The following is a 21,246-nucleotide window of genomic DNA, read 5'->3' as shown; positions in this document are numbered from 1 at the left end:
CAACCTCAGCAACTCCGGGAGGCCCTGTCTGAAAAAAAAAATTCATGCATAAATATAAAATGCATTTTTGTTAATTAAGTCTCTATGAAAAGACAATTGACTATGTGAAGCAGAAATAACAGTAATGCATTGTGAAGTTCATAAAATATGTAGAAGTAAAATGTATGACATCAATAAACACTGAAAATATATGTCCATTATGACATCAATAGCACACAGGCCTTGAAAAATGGAAGTATACCATTACAAAGCTTTTAAACTATTCATGAGTGATATGATGGTTTGGAAGGTAGACAGAAGGTAAGTGAAGATGTACCATAAATTCTAAAGCAACCAACAAAACAAATAGCAATAGCTAAAATGTCTCACATAAAATATAATGGAATCATAAAAATATTAAATTAAAAAAAGAATGCAGAAAAAGTGGAAAAAGAAGAAACAAAGGGGACAGATAGAAAACAAATAGTCAAGACACATCAGCCTGCGCGGGACCCAGGCTTTACAGTAGGTCGGGGTCCATCCCCTCCACCAGCGGGGCATACACCCATCGGAGGCACAGGACCACCTCTTCAGACCAGCAGACTAACGTGGGAAGTGGGAAGCCAGGCCAAGCCCAGATCCACCCACACCAGCCTGCACAGGACCCAGGCTCACATTAGGCCTGGGTCCACCCCTCCACCTGCAGGCACCTGCCTGAGCCCAGCCTGCAGCACAGAACCACCTCTTCAAACCAGCGGGAGGTCAAGCCCAGCAGCCCAGATCTGCCCATACCAACTTGCGTAGGACCCAGGTCCAGGGTAGGTACAAGTACCTTCCCCGCTCCCACCTGGGAGCCTAAGCCTAAAACACTTGCAGCTTGGGACACTGCAGTCACCACCATAGACTTCCCCACACAGTAACCCCTAACTTTTGAACAACAGGGCCTAGAAGCAGGTGCATCTCCGAGTAGGCATCCCAAGGATAGTGTGAGGTCCACCCTTTCAGCCCCATCTCTGTAAGACATTGCTTCCATCTTCCATCTTGGGGCCCTTCAACTATTATCTCAAGTTACCTTGGCTATGGCTGCCACCACCTTTAGATTCAGTAGCATACACTGAGGGACACCAGCAGGGTCTGGAAGCCCAAAATCAAGGTGAGGTATAGACAATCTGCACAGCTACTTCAAGAAGAGAGCTAGGGTTGTGGCTCAGCAGTAGAATGCTTGCCTAGCACATGTGAGGCCCTGGGTTCAATCCTCAGCACCACATAAAAATAAAAAGAATATAGGGTAGAAACTGTAATATTTTAGATCCATACTGCAAGAAAGGAAGACACATAGACAACATGAAAAAATAAGGGAGGAAAGTGCCCCAAACAAACCAGGACACTATAATAACAGAACCCATGGACAGCGAAGTTGATGAAATGTCAGAGAAGGAGTTCAGAAGGTTCATAATTAAAATGATCTGTGAATTAAAGAATGACCTAAATGAGCAAATCCAGGCAAAAATTGATCACTCCAAAAAAAGAGATAAGTGAGCATATACAGGTAGCAAAAGATTACTTCCAGAAAGAGATAGAAGGCTGGCGTTGTAGCTCAGTTGGAGAGTGCTTGCCTAGCATGTGTGAGGCACTGGGTTCGATCCTCAGTACCACATAAAAATAAAATATTGTGTCATCTACTATAAAAAAAAATTTTTAAAAAAGACATAGAGACTTTGAAAAAAATAACAGTCAGAAATCATTGAAATGAAGGGTACAATAAACCAAATAAAAAACTCAATAGACAGCATAACCAACAGACTAGATCACTTGGAAGAAAAAACATCAGATAATGAAGACAAAGTATACAATCTGGAAAATAAAGTTGATCACACAGTGAAGAAAGTTAGAAACCATCACAGAATATCCAAGAATTATCGGACAGCATCAAAAGACCAAATTAAAGAGTTATTGGGATAGAGGAAGGCGCAGAGTTTCAAAACAAAGGAATGTACAATCTCTTCAATGAGATAATATTAGAAAATTTCCCAAGCATGAAGAACGAAATGGAAAACCAAATACAAGAGGCTTTCAGGACACCAAATGTACAAAATTACAACAGATCTATACCAAGGCACATTATAATGAAAATGCCTAGCATACAGAATAAGGATAGAATCTTAAAAGCTGCAGAAGAGAGGAATCAGATCCCATACAGGGGGAGACCAATTCATATCTCAGTAGATTTTTCAACCTAGACTTTCAAACCCAGGAGATCGTGGAACAACATATACAAAACTCTGAAGAAAATGGATTAAATGAGTATAAAATAAAATGAAAGTAGAGGTTTTCCCTGGGGAACTAAGTTGATTTCTCTGGAAGAGTTTGATAAAGCAAGTCACTGAAGCAATGGCTAGATTAGGTATGAACAAGAGCTGACGGTGGAAGAGTGGGAAAAATTATAAAAGTCTACAACTTTCACTTCTTTGTCAGTATCTTTACATGCTTTTGAAATTTTCTTTTTATCAAAGAAACTGAAATAGGAACTCAGAGATATGCATTACGAGTAATGTAAGAAAATAAATGAGGAACTTCAAAAAGACTGAGTTCAAAGAAAAAATTTTGATCCTCTATTAAAAGATAGACTAATGTGCATTCATTTATTTCAGGTAACATGAAATGTTTATGTGGTGTGTGTGTGTGTGTGTGTATAATGTCACACACACACACACACACACACACACACACATAATGATTCCCTGCTTTAACTGACTTGGGAATTAATAAAACATTCTCCATCCATTGTATTACATAAGATGTCCACTATTGGGGCTGGAGTTGTGTCTCAGTGGTAGAGTGCTTACCTAGCAAGTGTGAGGCACTGGGCTCAATTCTCAGCACCTCATGAAAACCAAACTAAATAAAATAAAGGTATTGTGCCCATCTACAACTAAATATATATATATATAAAGCATAAATGTATATGCTTGAAGAAGCTGAGTCTAAGGGGGAATAGGGAAAAAAAACCTGCCACTTGAGTTATACAGTGCTTGAGAAGAAACTGAAGATGTCACCTGTTCATGTTATAACCTTAATTGGAAAAGCAGTATATAAAATAATATATACAGTATATTGATACCTATGATGATAGATTATTTCCAAAGATGACTGAAATAATTCCCCCCATTCCTGTGTACACATCTCTTTACAGTGTAATATTGTTATTACTGTATAAGAGGTAGATTCTATTTCCCCATCTTGTGAATTAGAGCTGGCTTTGTGACTTGCTTTGACCAATAGAATGTGGTCAAACCTAGACCCCAGGAGTTCTTATACCTTTTGCTTATCTTTGAACATTGCCTTGAGACCACCACATAAAGGAGCCAGGACTGAGAAACTGTATGGAGCAGGGGACTGAGGCCTCTTAGACTAACAAGTTGGTACTAACACCAATCACATGACATTTCAGTCAGGCTGTCTTTGATCATCCAATCCTAGATGAACAACCAGATGACTAGAGCCACATGAGTGGGCCCAGATGAAACAAGCAGAACTGCTCAGCTACTCAGAGCCTAACGATTGACCTACAGAATTGAACTGGTTGTTATTGGAAGCCATTAGTTTTAAGGTGGTTGTTATACTATAATACATAACAGAACTCTACAAAAAAAAAGCCGGGGCGGGGCAAGCTTTGGTTTAAGTGTGTCTCCTAAAAGCTTGTTTGTTAGAAATATAATCCCCCAATTCACATTAATGTAATTTGGAGGTGAGACCTTTGGGAAGTAATTAAGATTAGATGAGCTCATGAGGATGAGACCTCCATGATGAAATTAGTATCTTTACAAGAAGAAGAGAGTTGAGCTAGCTCTGTCTTGCCATATGTTGCCCTCCACCATGTTATGATGCAGAAGAAATCCTCACCAGATGCCAGCTCCATGCTTTGCAGCTTTGGAGCCTCTAGAACTGAGAGGTACATAAATTTGTATTCTTTATGACTTACCCAGTCTCAGATATTCACCTAAAAATGGACTAAGCCAGAAATGAACCATATAAGTTACAAAAAAGAGTTTTGAAAAGAATGTTTTAAGTGGCAAGCGAGGCCTTAAATATTGAAAGTGAAAACTGTGGTTCAGAAATTGATGATTTATCACATTATAATTGATTAAAAAACACATATATGTTTCAACATTTTCCCAGCTAAATCTAGAATAAAAATCTATGTGTAAAAAATGTTAATATTATACATTTGTATTTATTACAATCAAATAAAGAAAATTAAAATATTTACTTACCAGACTTTTAGAGCAGTGTCCTAAGGCAATTTCATAATTAATGCTTTGTTTCCATTCTAATATTTTTGGGCCATATTGTTCCATTATAATATGTAGACCAAAGTTTTCTGGATAAACTATTTGAGCCCAAATGGACAGGACATTTCCCTTGTCCAAAAAGTAAAACATATGGGAAATATTATTATGAAATGCCCTGTATGGGCAGTTATCTTTTTCAAGGTGAGTTACACTTTTTACTTCCAGATCTAAGGGATATTCTTTTAATTGTACTGTGCCATCATCAAGAACATATGCAAGACATACTTGAGTAGATGTACCAATCAACAATAATGATTTTGTCGTTTTAGGTGTCCATGAATGTAGCTTTACTGCTTTTCTAATATTAATCTTGAAATAAAACATTATATTGTTTTCCATTTTTACCACAATGTTTCCATAATAATCTGAAAAAAAGAGACAAGTTTTTTTATTCTAAGCAACTATAAGTCTGTTTTATTTAAATGTACTTTTAATTAAATATTTTTTTCATAATGACTCTTTATATACTTTGAGAAAATTAGAAAGTGCAATCATGAACTTGACATTGCATTAGAGAACTTCTTTCCTAATTCTAGAAACCGTTTTTCTCCTGATATGTACTGTACCTCCAGATATGTGATAATATGCATCATTTACATAGGGGACAATATCTGGAATTAAATGTATCAAGTAATAGTAAGAGTATGGCAAGAATAGTATTATTAGGAAGGATTATGTTATAGACTGATTTGGGTTTCCCTTAAATTCATATGTTGAAGCCTTAATCCCTATTATGACTATATTTGGAGGTAGGTCCTTTAAGGTGGTAATTAAGATTAAATGAAGTCCCTTACAAGGATACAGGTCCTTGTAAGAGGAAGAGTACCCTGGGATCTCTCTCTGTGCCCACAGAGAAGAAAATCTATGTGAGGACACAGTGAGGAAGTGGCTGTTTGCAAGCCAGAATAGAGGTCTCACAGGAATCCAGTGCTGACACTATCTTGATCTCTGACTGACAGAGATGTGAGAAAATAAATTTCTGTTGTTCAAGCCACCTAGCCTACAGTATTTTGTTGGCAGCCCTAGCAGACTAATATAATTAGAGTGAAGGAATAGGAGTGAGAGTGAGTAGGAATGGTATAAAGCAAAGCCCTCCTCTATAGGGTCACTCATAGCAGGTAATAATCAACTTTCCCTCCCTTAATAGAGTGTTGTGCATAGGACAAAGCAGGTCATGGAGGGTGAGTGTCTTACCCTCTTTGGTTTTGTTGCCAAATGGGTAAGTAAAAGAATAGTTGGACTGGTTTTTCTTTCAAGATGTGACATTCTCTTGTATACCCTTTAGGGCATATCTTCTTTCAGATATGCCTCTAGAGGTGTTTTCAGAAGACACCAGAGATGACTGGTCAACAGAAGGAAGATGGATGGATCCATAGGATCAGGGATATGTTGTGCCTATGCATCTTACATTTGGAAACTAAGTCATTAACATTTTAATACATTGCAAAAAAAAAATAAATTATGTCCTCATCAAAGTTACCTAATCAGAAATAGATGCAAGTGGGAGAATGACATGATATACTCTTTGTTGAATGAAAAAGTAATTGTAGAATACATACACTGTAATGATAGCTAATATTTAAAACCTCAAAATAAAACCATATATGGTTTAAGAATATATATATATATATATATATATATATATATATATATATATATATATATATATATATAATCCAAATTGCTTAGCAATATGGTCTCTCTAATTTTCGATGGTAGGGATTATACCCAGATCTTCATGTATGCTAAACATGCCTCTACCACTGAGGCACACCCCTAGCCTTGGTCCCTATTTATGCAGCAAGGTTTTTCTCTTGCCACTTTTTGCCCCATGCTTTATTAGTCATATTGAATTAATTTCAGTTCAACAAATCAGACATGTTCTTTCTGCCAACAGTCCTTTTTTCATGTGCTGTGTTCTCGGCTTGGAATGCTCCCTCAATCCCTCATTCAGTCAGTAACTCCATTTTTCTAGTATCTATGCTCTACCCCTTGTTTCAGTTTAGAACTCAGTTCCTCCACACCTTATTTTCTGATCCCATAAATCTTGATTAAAGGCTTTTCCTATAAGTGTTCATAGCACATTTCCTTTTGCAGATCACACTGCTGACTTAAAAATATTATTAAATAACCAAAGAAAATTAAGAATGTTTAGAAGAAAATGACATAAGAACACTATATGTAAATTCTGATGGGATGAAGAATTTATAGAGAAGTCATAGCTTTCTTCTTGTTTATAGCTTTAAATGAAGACAGAAAAAGACTAAAAACAAATACCCTAGTTATTCCACTTAAGAAGCAGCCACAGATCACCAAAATTATAAAGAGAAAGCAGATATGGAGAACTGATAATGACAATAGCTTCTGAGTCCAGGGATCAGATCACTTACCAATTTTCAGACCATGGTAAGAGTTTTGGATTTATTGAGTGAAATAGGAAGCCTAGCAAGAGGGTTTTTAAAAAAATTAATTGTCAATGGACATTATTTATTTATATGTGGTGCTGAGAATTGAACCCAGTGCTTCACACATGCTAGGCAAGTGCTCTACCAATAAGCCATAAACCCACCCCTAGTAAGAGTTTTAAGCTGAGGAATAATATGATTTAACATATACTTTAGAGTCTCACTCTGGTTTGGATGGATAATTTGGTGGAGGATGGGGATGCAAGAGACAGTGTTCACCACTGTGATGAAAATACCTGACAAGAACAACTTAGAGGAGGAAAGATTTATTTTGGTTCATAATTTCAGGGGATCCAGTCTGTGGTCAGCTAGTTCCAAGGCAGAAACATCATGGCAGGATAGCATGAAGGAGGAAATCTGCTCAGCTCGTGGCAGTTGGAAAGTGGGGGAAGTAGGGTGGGTGGGTGAGGGAAGGAGCTGGGGAGAAGATAAACCTACCCAGGGTGAGCCCACAATAGCTTACTTCCTTCAACTGGTTATACTCTCTGATATTGTATTCAGCTATTCAGGAGCTCTCATGATCCAATCATTGTCTAAAAGACTCACCTCTGAAACTGGCTGCACTGGGGTCTATGCTTACAACATGAGACTTTGGGGGACATTTCACATCAAAACTGTAACATTTTGCTGTGAACCCCCCAAAGGCTCATGCCTCTCTTACAATGCAAAGTGCACTCAGTCCATCTCCAAGAATCCCTGTAAGCTTAACAATTCCAGCATTCTCAAAAATCCTAATCCAAAGTCTCCTCTGAGACTCAAGGCAAACTCTTAACTGTGAGCTCCTAAAGCAAGCTACATAAATCCAACATACAATGGCACAGAGCATACATTCCCATTCCAAAAGGGAGGGAATAGGGACATAGAAAGGAGAGATGAGACCAAATCAAGGCTGAAACCCAGCAGGACAAACAAGTCTCATATCTCTGTATCCAGCATCTGGGGCACATAGTAGTGAGATGTGGGATCCAAAGATATGAGGCAACCCCACATTTATGGCCTTGCTATTTGCAGCCCTCATGGCCTCTCTTGGCCTGGCTCTGCTCATTTCCTGCAGCTTTCTTCAGTAGATATTCCACATTCCTGGTATCTCTTAATTCCCGGTATCTCCACTGCAGCTTTGACTTTACTTTCACAGCTTCATGCATCAATCCTCTCTGGGACTTCTCATAGGGGTGCCAACCCTGACACCCATTGCTTGGTTTCCCAAACCTTCCTTTGAAATCTTGGTGGAGGCCTCCATGGCCCATAATTCCAGCATTTTGCATTTTTGCAAAATCAACACTATGTGGATGATGCAAAGGTCTACCACCAGCTCAAACAGTAGCCAGTACCCTTTGAACCATGGCTCCACTAGCCTCTGATGAAACAAATCCTGGGGAAATAATTTTCTATGCATCTCTGTGTTATCTCTTAAAACAAAACCTTTCAAATGAGTTTTCTGTTTTATGCCCTTGAGCCTATGATATGGGGCAAGGGTGGGAGGATTCCTGTTGATTCTTGAAATCCCCTCAAGGCATTTTTTCTATTGTCTCCTTGAAAAGTCCTTGGTTTCTCTTCAGTGGTGCTAATCTCTTCAACAATCACATCTTTCTTGGCCCCAATTTTATGTGCAGTTTTTTTTCTGGCCATACAGCAAATTTTTCAAATCCTTCTCTTCTGCTTTTTGCTCCTAATCCTCACAGGAAACCTGGTTAAAAGTTTTCAGAAATACCCATCCCACCACCTGAATGCTGTGATGCCTTGAAAATTTCTCAGCCAGATTAATTGTTCATCACTTTTAAAATCTGGTCTTACACAAAGTCTCAGGATATGGACAAAATGTAGATAACTTCTTTGCTAAAGACATAAATTGCCTCTATTCCTAATAGAGTCTTCCTTTCCAAATGAAACTTCACAAACACAATCTTTACTGTTCACATTCCTATTGGCATTCTGGTCTTCCAAGATTACACCAGAATAGTCCATTAAGCTCTGCTTACAACATTATAAGGCTTCTCCAACCTCCATCTGCAAACTTTTTCAAACTCCCATAAACTAGTTCCAAAATATACTACATGGTCAGGTATAGTCACAGCAATGACCCTACTTCTTGATATAAATTTCTGTGTTAGTCAGCTTTCATTGCTGTGACCAAAATACTTCAGAAGAAAATTTAAAGGAAGAAAGATTTATTTTAGCTCATGGTTTTAGAGAATTCAATCCATGATTGACAACTCCAAGATAGAAACACCATGGCAGAAGGGATGTCAGAACTTCTCAGTTCATGGTAGTCAGGAATTGGGGAGCGGGGAGGAGTTGAGGAGAGGATTGACTCCTTCAGGGCATGACCTGGGGGACTTCCTTCTTCCAAGTAGGTTACACCTCTCAGTATTCCATTTAGCTGTCAACTAATCCACTTGGTTTGAAACTTGCTACAGGGGGCACTATACTTGCAACATTCTAGATATTGCTTGATCTTGCTACGAGGGCGGGGGGACTTATTCTAGATACAAACCATAACAAATGGTAACAGAGACTTCATAAAATCTACTGCATATATGGGCTAGAAAGATGAGGATTGGACTGAGAACAGCAAAAAAAAAAATGGTTAGGTTTCAAATTAAATATTTAAAACAAACAAACAAACAACAACACCTTTTAGATAAATCTAACATTATTCACCAATGGATTGGCTGTGGGATGAGAAGGAGGAGAATTCAAGGATGAGGTCAAGATTTGTGGCCTACAGGACTGGAAAAATATAATTGCCATTTGCTGGATGGAGGAGGACAGTAGAAGGAGCAGGCTGAAGTTGGGATGAGGGGTCAAGAACTCATTTTTGGATATGTGAAGTTTGAGATGCCCATTTGTCATCTAAGCAAAGGTATCAGGAGGCAATTAGAAAGAGAAGTAAAGAGATCAGGCTGGGGGTCCCAGCTGCAGGGCAAAAAGTGAATGTAAACATAGCTCAGACATCTGAAGACTAAACTCTAAGATGCTTCTCCATTTAAGAATCATGATGACCAGGATAAAAAAGAGGCTGAGGAGAAATAACCAGTGAAGTAGAAGGAAGTCTCCCACCAACATCACACAGAAAAGAACCCCAATTATTTCCTAGAAGTCAAGTGAAAAAAAAAGTGTTTCAAGAAAAGGCCATACTGAGCTGTTTCAAATGCTGCTGACAGGTCATGCAAAGTGACTGCAAACTTACCTCTGGAAGAGCAATATAGAGGTTTTTTAAAAACATGGGTCAAGGCTTCCGTCTAGGACAACAGCCAGGACCCGGAAGACCATCACTAAGGTCCCTGCAAAAGAGGTGAAAGATTTATACAATGAAAACTATAGAACCCTAAAGAGAGAAGTAGAAGAAGATCTTAGAAGATGAAAAAATATACCCTCTTCATGGATAGGCAGAACTAACATCACCAAAATAATGATTTTACCAAAAGTCCTCTATAGGTTTAATGCAATCCCAATCAAAATCCCAACGGCATTTCTTGTAGAAATAGATAAAGCAATCATGAAATTCATATGGAAAAATAAAAAACCCAGAATAGCAAAAGCAATTCTAAGTAGGAATAGTGAATCAGGCGGCATAGCGATACCAGACTTCAAACTATTCTACAGAGCTATAGTAACAAAAACAGCATGGTACTGGTACAAAAACAGATGGGTGGACCAATGGTACAGAATAGAGGACACAGAGATCAAGCCACAAAATTACAATTATCTTATATTTGATAAAGGGGCTAAAAGCATGCAATGGAGAAAGGATAGCATCTTCAACAAATGGTGCTGGGAAAACTGGAAATCCATATGCAACAAAATGAATCTGAATCCCTTTTTCTCACCATGCACAAAAGTTAACTCAAAATGGATCAAGGAGCTTGATATCAAATCAGAGACTCTGCTTCTGATAGAAGAAAAAGTTGGCTCCGATCTACATTTTGTGGGGTCAGGCTCCAAATTCCTCAATAGGACACCCATAGCACAAGAGTTAAAAACAAGAATCAACAAATGGGACTTACTCAAACTAAAAAGTTTTCTCTCAGCAAGAGAAACAATAAGAGAGGTAAATAGGGAGCCTACATCCTGGGAACAAATCTTTACTCCTCACACTTCAGATAGAGCCCTAATAGCCAGAGTATACAAAGAACTCAAAAAATTAAACAATAAGAAAACAAATAACCCAATCAACAAATGGGCCAAGGACCTGAACAGACACTTCTCAGAGGAGGACATACAATCAATCAACAAGTACATGAAAAAATGCTCACCATCTCTAGCAGTCAGAGAAATGCAAATCAAAACCACCCTAAGATACCATCTCACTCCAGTAAGATTGGCAGCCATTATGAAGTCAAACAACAACAAGTGCTGGCGAGGATGTGGGGAAAAGGGTACACTTGTACACTGCTGGTGGGACTGCAAATTGGTGCGGCCAGTTTGGAAAGCAGTATGGAGATTTCTTGGAAAGCTGGGAATGGAACCACCATTTGACCCAGCTATTCCCCTTCTAGGACTATTCCCTGAAGACCTTAAAAGAGCATACTATAGGAATACTGCTACATCGATGTTCATAGCAGCACAATTAACAATAGCTAGATGGTGGAACCAACCTAGATGCCCTTCAATAGATGAATGGATAAAAAAAAATGTGGCATTTATACACAATGGAGTATTACTTAGCAGTAAAAAAAAATGACAAAATCATGGCATTTGCAGGGAAATGGATGGCATTAGAGCAGATTATGCTAAGTGAAGCTAGCCAATCCCTAAAAAACAAATGCCAAATGTCTTCTTTGATATAAGAAGGGCAACTAAGAACAGACCAGGGAGGAAGAGCATGAGAAGAAGATCACCATTAAACAGGGACGAGAGGGGGGAGGGAAAGGGAGAGAGAGGGGAAATTGCATGGTAAAGGAAGGAGAGACCCTCATTGTTATACAAAATTACATATAAGAGAAAGTGAGGGGAAAGGGGGAAAAAAAAACAAGAGAGAGAAATGAATTACAGTAGATGGGGTAGAGAGAGAAGATGGGAGGGGAGCGGAGGGGGGATAGTAGAGGATAGGAAAGGCAGCAGAATACAACATACACTAGTATGGCAGTATGTAAAAAAGTGGATGTGTAACCGATGTGATTCTGCAATATGTATACGGGGTAAAAATGGGAGTTCATAATCCACTTGAATCAAATGTATGAAATAATGTTTTGAACAACTAATAAAAAAAAAATAAAAAAATAAAAACATGGGTCAAGACTTCCATCTAGGACAACAGCCATGACCCGGAAGACCATCACTAAGGTCCCTGCAGTCCTGGTTACACCGGAGGTGAGGTATTGGTAACCTGCAGGAACACTACAAGATTATAGCGTACAAACTGTACTACCTCAGATCCACACTGCTAGAGAGGAAGACACATGAACAACATGACAAAAACAAAGGAAGAAAATGCCCCAAACAAACCAAGATGCTACAATAATAGAATCTATTGACAGCACAGTAGATGAAATGTCAGAGAAGGAGTTCAAAGTGCACATAATTAAAATGATCTGTGAAGCACAGAAAAATATAAGCGAGGCGTTACAGGCAATCCAACAAAGAGATTAGAGAGCAAATACAGCAATAATTAATCACTCCAACAAAGAGAGCAAATAAAGAGCAAAAAATAACTTCAAGAAAGAGATAGAGACTCTGAAAAAATATTAAACAGAAATCCTTGAGCTTCCAATCACTCCTGCAAGGTAGGCGGGCCTGCGACCCACCGGCAGAAGAGGAGCAGCGGCCTGCTGAGAGGCAGAGCCGCCCCCTCCCCCCACGCCTGCAAGGTAGACGGAACTGTGACCACCATCAGAACAGGCCAGACCTGCAACCGACAGACAGAACAGGCCCAGTGGCCTGAGGAAGGGTAGAGCCGCCACCCCCCGCGCCTGCAAGGTAGGCGGACCTGCGACCCACTGGCAGAACAGCCCCAGAAGCCTGCAGAGGGGCAGTGCCGCTGCCTGCGCCTGCAAAGTAGGCAGAACTGCGACCACCGACAGAACAAGCCTAGCGGACCGCAGAGAGACAGAGCCGCCGCCCACGCCTGCAAGGTAGGCGGACCTGCTACCGACCGGCAGAGCAGGCCCAGCGGCCTGCCGGCGTGGTAGGCACATTGCCCCAATTGGAGGAAGGGCAGAGCCGCCGCCCGCGCCTGCGAGGGAGACTTTGCAACTATACAAGACCAATATAAATATATAGGGGGAAAATTCAATAGCACAACAGTTTCACCAAGTAGAAAGGAACGCGAACAGTATAAAGAGACAAGGAAAGAAAGGACCACAAGCAATGCAGGTCAACTCAACGTTAGAAGAGGTAATAGCTGCAGCAGATGGAATGTCAGATAAAGAATTCAGGATATACATGCTTCAGATGATCTGGAGTCTCAAGGAAGACATCAGACAGCAAAATCAGACAATGAAAGATCACTTCAACAATGAATTACATAAACAAATCCAAGAAGCAAAAGACCAACTATACAGGGAGATAGAGGTTATAAAAAACAAACAAACAGAAATCCTAGAAATGCAGGAAGCAATAAACCAACTTAAAAACTCAATGGAGAATACTACCAGCAGAGTAGAACACTTAGAAGATAGAACATCAGACAATGAAGACAAAGTATTTCAACTTGAAAAGAACACAGACAGCTCAGCAAGACTGTTAAGAAACCATGAGCAGAACATCCAAGAAATATGGGATAACATCAAGAGACCAAATTTAAGAGTCATTGGGATACAGGAAGGGACAGAGTTTCAAACCAAAGGAATGAGCAATCTATTCAATGAAATAATACGAGAAAACTTCCCAGACTTGAAGAATGAGACAGAATCCCAAATCCTAGAAGCCTACAGGACACCGAATGTGCAAAATCATAAGAGACCCACACCTAGACACATTATAATGAAGATGCCCAACATACAGAATAAGGAGAGAATTTTAAAAGCTACAAGAGAAAGGAAGCAGATCACATTTAGGGGTAAGCCAATCAGGATAACAGCTGATCTTTCAACACAGACTCTGAAAGCTAGAAGATCCTGGAATAACATATTTCAAACACTGAAAGAAAATGGGTTCCAACCAAGAATTGTGTTTCCAGCGAAATTAAGCTTCAGGATGGAAGATGAAATTAAAATGTTCCACGATAAACAAAAGTTAAAAGAATTTGCAGCTAGAAAACCATCTCTTCAAAACATCCTTGGCAAAACATTACAGGAAGAGGAAATGGAAAATAACAATCAAAACCAACAGTGGGAGGTAGGACAGTAAAGGGGGGAAAAATAATCAAAGAGGAAAACAAACCATGTTTAGTAACATAAATAAACAAATATGGCTGGAAGAACAACCCATATCTCAATAATAACCCTAAATGTTAATGGCTTAAACTCACCAATCAAGAGACACAGGCTAGTAGAATGGATCACAAAACAAGACCCAACAATATGCTGCCTACAGGAGACACATTTGATAGGAAAAGACATACATAGGCTGAAGGTGAAAGGTTGGGAAAAATCATATCACTCATATGGACTTCGGAAACAAACAGGAGTGTCCATACTCATATCAAATAAAATAGATTTCAAGCCAAAGTTAATCAAAAGGGATAAAGAGGGACACTACATACTGCTTAAGGGAACCATACACCAACAAGACATAACAATCATAAATATATATGCCCCAAACAATGGTGCAGCTATGTTCATCAAACAAACTCTTCTCAAGTTCAAGAGTCTAATAGACCACCATACAATAATCATGGGAGACTTCAACACACCTCTCTCGCCACTGGACAGATCTTCCAAACAAAAGTTGAATAAGGAAACTATAGAACTCAATAACACAATTAACAACCTAGACTTAATTGACATATATAGAATATACCACCCAACATCAAGCAGTTACACTTTTTTCTCAGCAGCACATGGATCCTTCTCAAAAATAGATCATATATTATGTCACAGGGAAACTCTTAGACAATATAAAGGAGTAGAGATAATACCATGCATCCTATCTGCTCATAATGGAATGGAACTGAAAATCAACGATAAAAGAAGGAAGGAAAAAGCATACATCACTTGGAGAATGAACAATAGGTTACTGAATGATCAATGGGTTATAGAAGACATCAAGGAGGAAATTAAAAAATTCTTAGAGATTAATGAAAACACAGACACAACATATCAGAATCTATGGGACACATTGAAAGCAGTTCTAAGAGGAAAATTCATTGCTTGGAGTTCATTCCTTAAAAAAAGAAAAAACCAACAAATAAATGATCTCATACTTCATCTCAAAATCCTAGAAAAAGAAGAGCAAAACAACAGCAAAAGAAGTAGAAGGCAAGAAATAATTAAAATGAGAGCTGAAATTAATTAAATCGAAACAAAAGAAACAATTGAAAAAATTGACAAAACTAAAAGTTGGTTCTTTGAAAAAATAAACAAAATCGACAGACCCTTAGCCATGCTAGCAAAGAGAAGAAGAGAGAGAACTCAAATTACTAGCATACGGGATGAAAAAGGCAATATCACAACAGACACTTCAGATATACAGAAGATAATCAAAAATTATTTTGAATCCTTATACTCCAATAAATTAGAAGATAGTGAAGGCATAGATAAATTTCTTAAGTCATATGATCTGCCCAGATTGAGTCAGGAGGATATAGAAAACCTAAACAGACCAATATCAATTGAGGAAATAGAAGAAACCATCAAAAGACTACCAACTAAGAAAAGCCCAGGACCGGATGGGTATACAGCAGAGTTTTACAAAACCTTTAAAGAGGAACTAATACCAATACTTTTCAAGCTACTTCAGGAAATAGAAAAAGAGGGAGAACTTCCAAATTCATTCTACGAGGCCAACATCACCCTGATACCTAAACCAGACAAAGACACTTCAAAGAAAGAAAACTACAGACCAATATCTCTAATGAACCTAGATGCAAAAATCCTCAATAAAATTCTGGCGAATCGGATACAAAAACATATCAAAAAAATTGTGCACCATGATCAAGTAGGATTCATCCCTGGGATGCAAGGCTGGTTCAATATACGGAAATCAATAAATGTTATTCACCACATCAATAGACTTAAAAATAAGAACCATATGATCCTCTCGATAGATGCGGAAAAAGCATTCGACAAAGTACAGCATCCCTTTATGTTCAAAACTCTAGAAAAACTAGGGATAACAGGAACATACCTCAATATTGTAAAAGCAATCTATGCTAAGCCTCAGGCTAGCATCATTCTGAATGGAGAAAAATTGAAGGCATTCCCTCTAAAATCTGGAACAAGACAGGGATGCCCTCTCTCACCACTTCTGTTCAACATAGTTCTCGAAACACTGGCCAGAGCAATTAGACAGATGAAAGAAATTAAAGGCATCAAAATAGGAAAATAAGAACTTAAATTATCACTATTTGCAGATGACATGATTCTATACCTAGCAGACCCAAAAGGGTCTACAAAGAAACTATTAGAGCTAATAAATGAATTCAGCAAAGTGACAGGATATAAAATCAACACGCATAAATCAAAGGCATTCCTGTATATCAGCGACAAATCCTCTGAAATGGAAATGAGGACAACCACTCCATTCACAATATCTTCAAAAAAAAAAAAAAAAAAAAAAAAAACTTGGGAATCAACCTAACAAAAGAGGTGAAAGACTTATACAATGAAAACTACAGAACCCTAAAGAGAGAAATAGAAGAAGATCTTAGAAGATGGAAAAATATACCCTGTTCATGGATAGGCAGAACTAACATCATCAAAATGGCGATATTACCAAAAGTTCTCTATAGGTTTAATGCAATGCCAATCAAAATCCCAACGGCATTTCTTGTAGAAATAGAGAAAGCAATCATGAAATTCATATGGAAAAATAAAAGACCCAGAATAGCAAAAACAATGCTAAGCAGGAAGTGTGAATCAGGCGGTATAGCGATACCAGACTTCAAACTATACTACAGAGCAATAGTAACAAAAACAGCATGGTACTGGTACCAAAACAGTCGGGTGGACCAATGGTACAGAATAGAGGACACAGAAACCAATCCACAAAACTACAACTACCTTATATTTGATAAAGGGGCTAAAAGCATGCAATGGAGGAAGGATAGCATCTTCAACAAATGGTGCTGGGAAAACTGGAAATCCATATGCAACAAAATGAAACTGAATCCCTTTCTCTCACCATGCACAAAAGTTAATTCAAAATGGATCAAGGAGCTTGATATCAAATCAGAGACACGCCATCTGATAGAAGAAAAAGTTGGCTACGATCTACATACTGTGGGGTCGGGCTCCAAATTCCTCAATAGGACACCCATAGCACAAAAGCTAATAACTAGAATCAACAAATGGGACTTACTCAAACTAAAAAGTTTTTTCTCAGCAAAAGAAACAATAAGAGAGGTAAATAGAGAGCCTACATCCTGGGAACAAATCTTTATTCCTCATACTTCAGATAGAGCCCTAATATCCAGTGTATACAAAGAACTCCAAAAATTAGACAATAAGAGAACAAACAACCCAATCAACAAATGGGCCAAGGACCTGAACAGACACTTCTCAGAGGAGGACATACAATCAATCAACAAGTACATGAAAAAATGCTCACCATCTCTAGCAGTCAGAGAAATGCAAATCAAAACCACCCTAAGATACCATCTCACTCCAGTTAGATTGGCAGCCATTATGAAGTCAAACAACAACAAGTGCTGGCGAGGATGTGGGGAAAAGGGTACACTTGTACATTGCTGGTGGGACTGCAAATTGGTGCGGCCAATTTGGAAAGCAGTATGGAGATTTCTTGGAAAGCTGGGAATGGAGCCACCATTTGACCCAGCTATTCCCCTTCTTGGTCTATTCCCTAAAGACCTAAAAAGAGCATGCTACAGGGACACTGCTACATCGATGTTCATAGCAGCACAATTCACAATAGCAAGACTGTGGAACCAACCTAGATGCCCTTCAATAGATGAATGGATAAAAAAAATGTGGCATTTATACACAATGGAGTATTACTCTGCATTAAAAAATGACAAAATCATAGAATTTACAGGGAAATGGATGGCATTAGAGCAGATTATGCTAAGTGAAGCTAGCCAATCCCTAAAAAACAAATGCCAAATGTCTTCTTTGATATAAGGAGAGTAACTAAGAACAGAGTAGGGTCGAAGAGCAGGAGAAGAAGATTAACATTAAACAGGGATGAGAGGTGGGAGGGAAAGGGAGAGAGAAGGGAAATTGCATGGAAATGGAAGGAGACCCTCAGAGTTATACAAAAGTACATACAAGAGGAAGTGAGGGGAAAGGGAAAAATAATACAAGGGGGACAAATGAATGTCAGTAGAGGGGGCAGAGAGAGAAGAGGCGAGGGGAGGGGAGGGGAGGGGGGATAGTAGAGGGTAGGAAAGGCAGCAGAACACAACAGACACTAGTATGGCAATATGTAAATCAATGGATGTGTAACTGATGTGATTCTGCAATCTGTATATGGGGTAAAAATGGGAGCTCATAACCCACTTGAATCAAAGTGTGAAATATGATATATCAAGAATTATGTAATGTTTTGAACAGCCAACAATAAAAAATTTAAAAAAACCCAAAAAACAGAAATCCTTAAAATACAGAAAACAATAAACTAAATTTAAAAATCAATAGAAAGCATCACCAACAGATTAAATCACTTGGAAGACAGAACCTCAGGCAATGAATACAAAATATATAATCTTGAAAATAAAGTTGACCACACAATGAAGATGGTAAGAAACCATGAACAGAACGTCCAAGGATTATGGGATAACATGAAAAGACCAAATCTAAGAATTTGGCTTAGAGGAAGGCATAAAGATACAAACCAAAGGAATGTATAATCTATTCAATGAAATAATATCAGAAAATTTCTCAAACGAGAGGCTTATAGGACACCAAATGTCTAAAACTACAACAGATCCAAACCAAGGCACATAATAATGAAAATGCCTAGCCTACAGAATAAGGATAGAATTTTAAAAGCCACAAGAATAAAGTTTCAGATTATATATATTCGAATTTTAGCAGTTTTCTCAATCCACACCTTCAAAGCTAGGAGATCATGGAACAACATATACCAAACTCTGAAATAAAATGGATACCAACCATGAATCTTACACCCAGCAAAATTAAGCTTCATATTTGATGATGAAATAAAAACTTTTCATGATAAACTTCAGTTAAAACAATTTACCATGGGGCTGGGTTGTGGCTCAGCGGTACAGTGCTCTCCTAGCACATGCGAGGCCCTGGGTTCAATCCTCAGCACCTCATAAAAATAAATAAATAAAACAAAGGCATTGTGTCCAACTACAAACTAAAAATTAGATATCTAAAACAACAAACCACCACCACAACAAAAACCAATTTACCACTAGCAAGCCTGTAGTACAGAACATTCTCAGCAAAATATTCCATGAGGAAGAATGAAAAACAATATTCCATGAGGAGGAAATGAAAAACAACAATGAAAATCAGCAAAGAGAGGAAAACCCAATCAAAAGAGAAACAAAGTCAAGTTAAAAACCAAAAATAAATCAAAATGACTGGGAATACAAACCATATTTTAGTAATAACCCTGAATGTTAGTGGCCTAAACTTGTATCAATTAAAAGACATAGACTGGCAGATTGGCTTTTAAAAAGCGACCCAACAATATGCTGCCTTCAAGAGACTCATCTCATAGAAAAATACATCCACAGACTGAAGGTGAAAGGTTGGGAAAAAACATACCACTCACATGGACTGCAGAAACAAGCAGGAATTTCCATCCTCATATCAGATAAAGTGGACTTCAAACCAAAGATTGTCAGAAGAGATAAAGTCATTTCATAATGCTTAAGGGAATCATACATCAACAAGACATAAGAATCATAAATATCTATACCCCAAACAATGGAGAATCCAGGTATATCAAACAAGCCCTTCTCAATTTCAAGAATCATTTGACCATTTGGACACAACACATTAACACTGGGTGACTTTAATACACTTGTCTCACCACTGAACAGATCTTCCAAACAAAAACTAAACAAAGAAACCATATAACTCAATAATACAACCAATAACTTAACAGACATATACAGAATATTTTATCCATTAACAAGTGAATACACCTATTTCTCAGCAGCACATGGATCTTTCTCTAAAATAGACTATGCCACAAAGCAAGTCTTAGCAAATATAAAAAAATAGAGATACACTACCTTGCATTCTTTCTGGCCATAATGGAATGAAATTAGAAATTAATGATAAAATAAAAAATAGAAGCTACTCCAACACCTGGATACTCAACAAAACAGTGAATAATGCATGGATAACAGAATACATCAGGGAGGAGATAAAAAAATTCTTAGAGGTAAATTAGAACTCTGATACAACATATCAAAATCTCTGGGACACTATGAAGACTATGTTAAGAGAGGAAAGTTCATTGCATTGAGCTTGATAATTAAAAGAATAAAAAGTCAACAAATAAATGACTTGACATTACATCTCAAAGCTCTAGAACAAACCAACACCAAAAGTAGTAGAAGACAGGAAATAATTAAAATCAGGGCTGAAATCAATAAAATTGAAACAAAAGAAACAATAAAAAAATTGACAAAACAAAAAGCTGGTTCTTTGAATAAAATTGACAAACCCTTAACCACCCTAATGAAAAGAAGGAGAGAGAAAACTCAAAATTCATGATGAAAAAGAAATAACAGACACTATTGAAATACAGAAGATAATTAGAAACTATTTTGAAAATTTATGCTCCAATAAAATAGAAAATTCTGAAGACACAGTCAAATTTCCAGAGGCATATGATCTACCTAAACTGAATCAGGAGAACATACACAATTTAAACAGATTAATTTCAAGCAAGGAAATAGAAGACACTGTCAAAAACTTACCAACCAAGAAAAGCCTGGGACCAGATGTATTCTCAGCTGAGTTCTATAAGTCCTTTAAAGAAGAATTAATACCAACACTCCTCAAATTATTTCATGAATCAGGGTGAATATAGCCTCCAAAACCAGACAGATATATCAAAGAAAGAAAACTTCAGATCAAATGGGATGCAAGGTTGGGTCAACATATGGAAAGCAATAAATGTAATTCATCACATCAATAGACTTAAAGATAAGAATCATATGATTATGTCAATAAATGCTAAGAAAGCATTTGATTAAATACAGCACCTCTTCATGTTCAAAACACTAGAAAAACTAGAGATAGTAGAAACATACCCAAACATTGTAAAAGCTATCTCTAGTTCTACTATCTCTATGATAAGCCCAAGGTCAATATTATTCTAAATGGAGAAAAATTAAAAGCATTCCCTCTAAAAACTAGAACAAGACAGGGGATGCCCTCTTTCACCACTTCTATTCAACA

The 21,246-nt window shown here is 37.9% G+C and overlaps 1 protein-coding gene across 1 annotated transcript in view; it reads right to left on the bottom strand.

The window, feature by feature from the left end:
- The window catches only part of Catspere (catsper channel auxiliary subunit epsilon), a 158,413-nt gene that overhangs the window by 58,893 nt on the left and 78,274 nt on the right, over positions 1-21,246 (bottom strand). The window contains exon 11 of the mRNA XM_071619668.1: positions 4,254-4,696. Within this exon, the coding sequence (XP_071475769.1) occupies positions 4,254-4,696 (443 nt within the window). The remainder of the gene's footprint in view (positions 1-4,253; positions 4,697-21,246) is intronic.

The sequence above is a fragment of the Marmota flaviventris genome, chromosome 12, assembly GCF_047511675.1.
Source record: "Marmota flaviventris isolate mMarFla1 chromosome 12, mMarFla1.hap1, whole genome shotgun sequence".
NCBI lineage: Eukaryota > Metazoa > Chordata > Mammalia > Rodentia > Sciuridae > Marmota > Marmota flaviventris.
The sequence above is the reverse complement of the archived record's forward strand: the minus strand, read 5'-3'. Positions and strand labels throughout refer to the sequence as shown.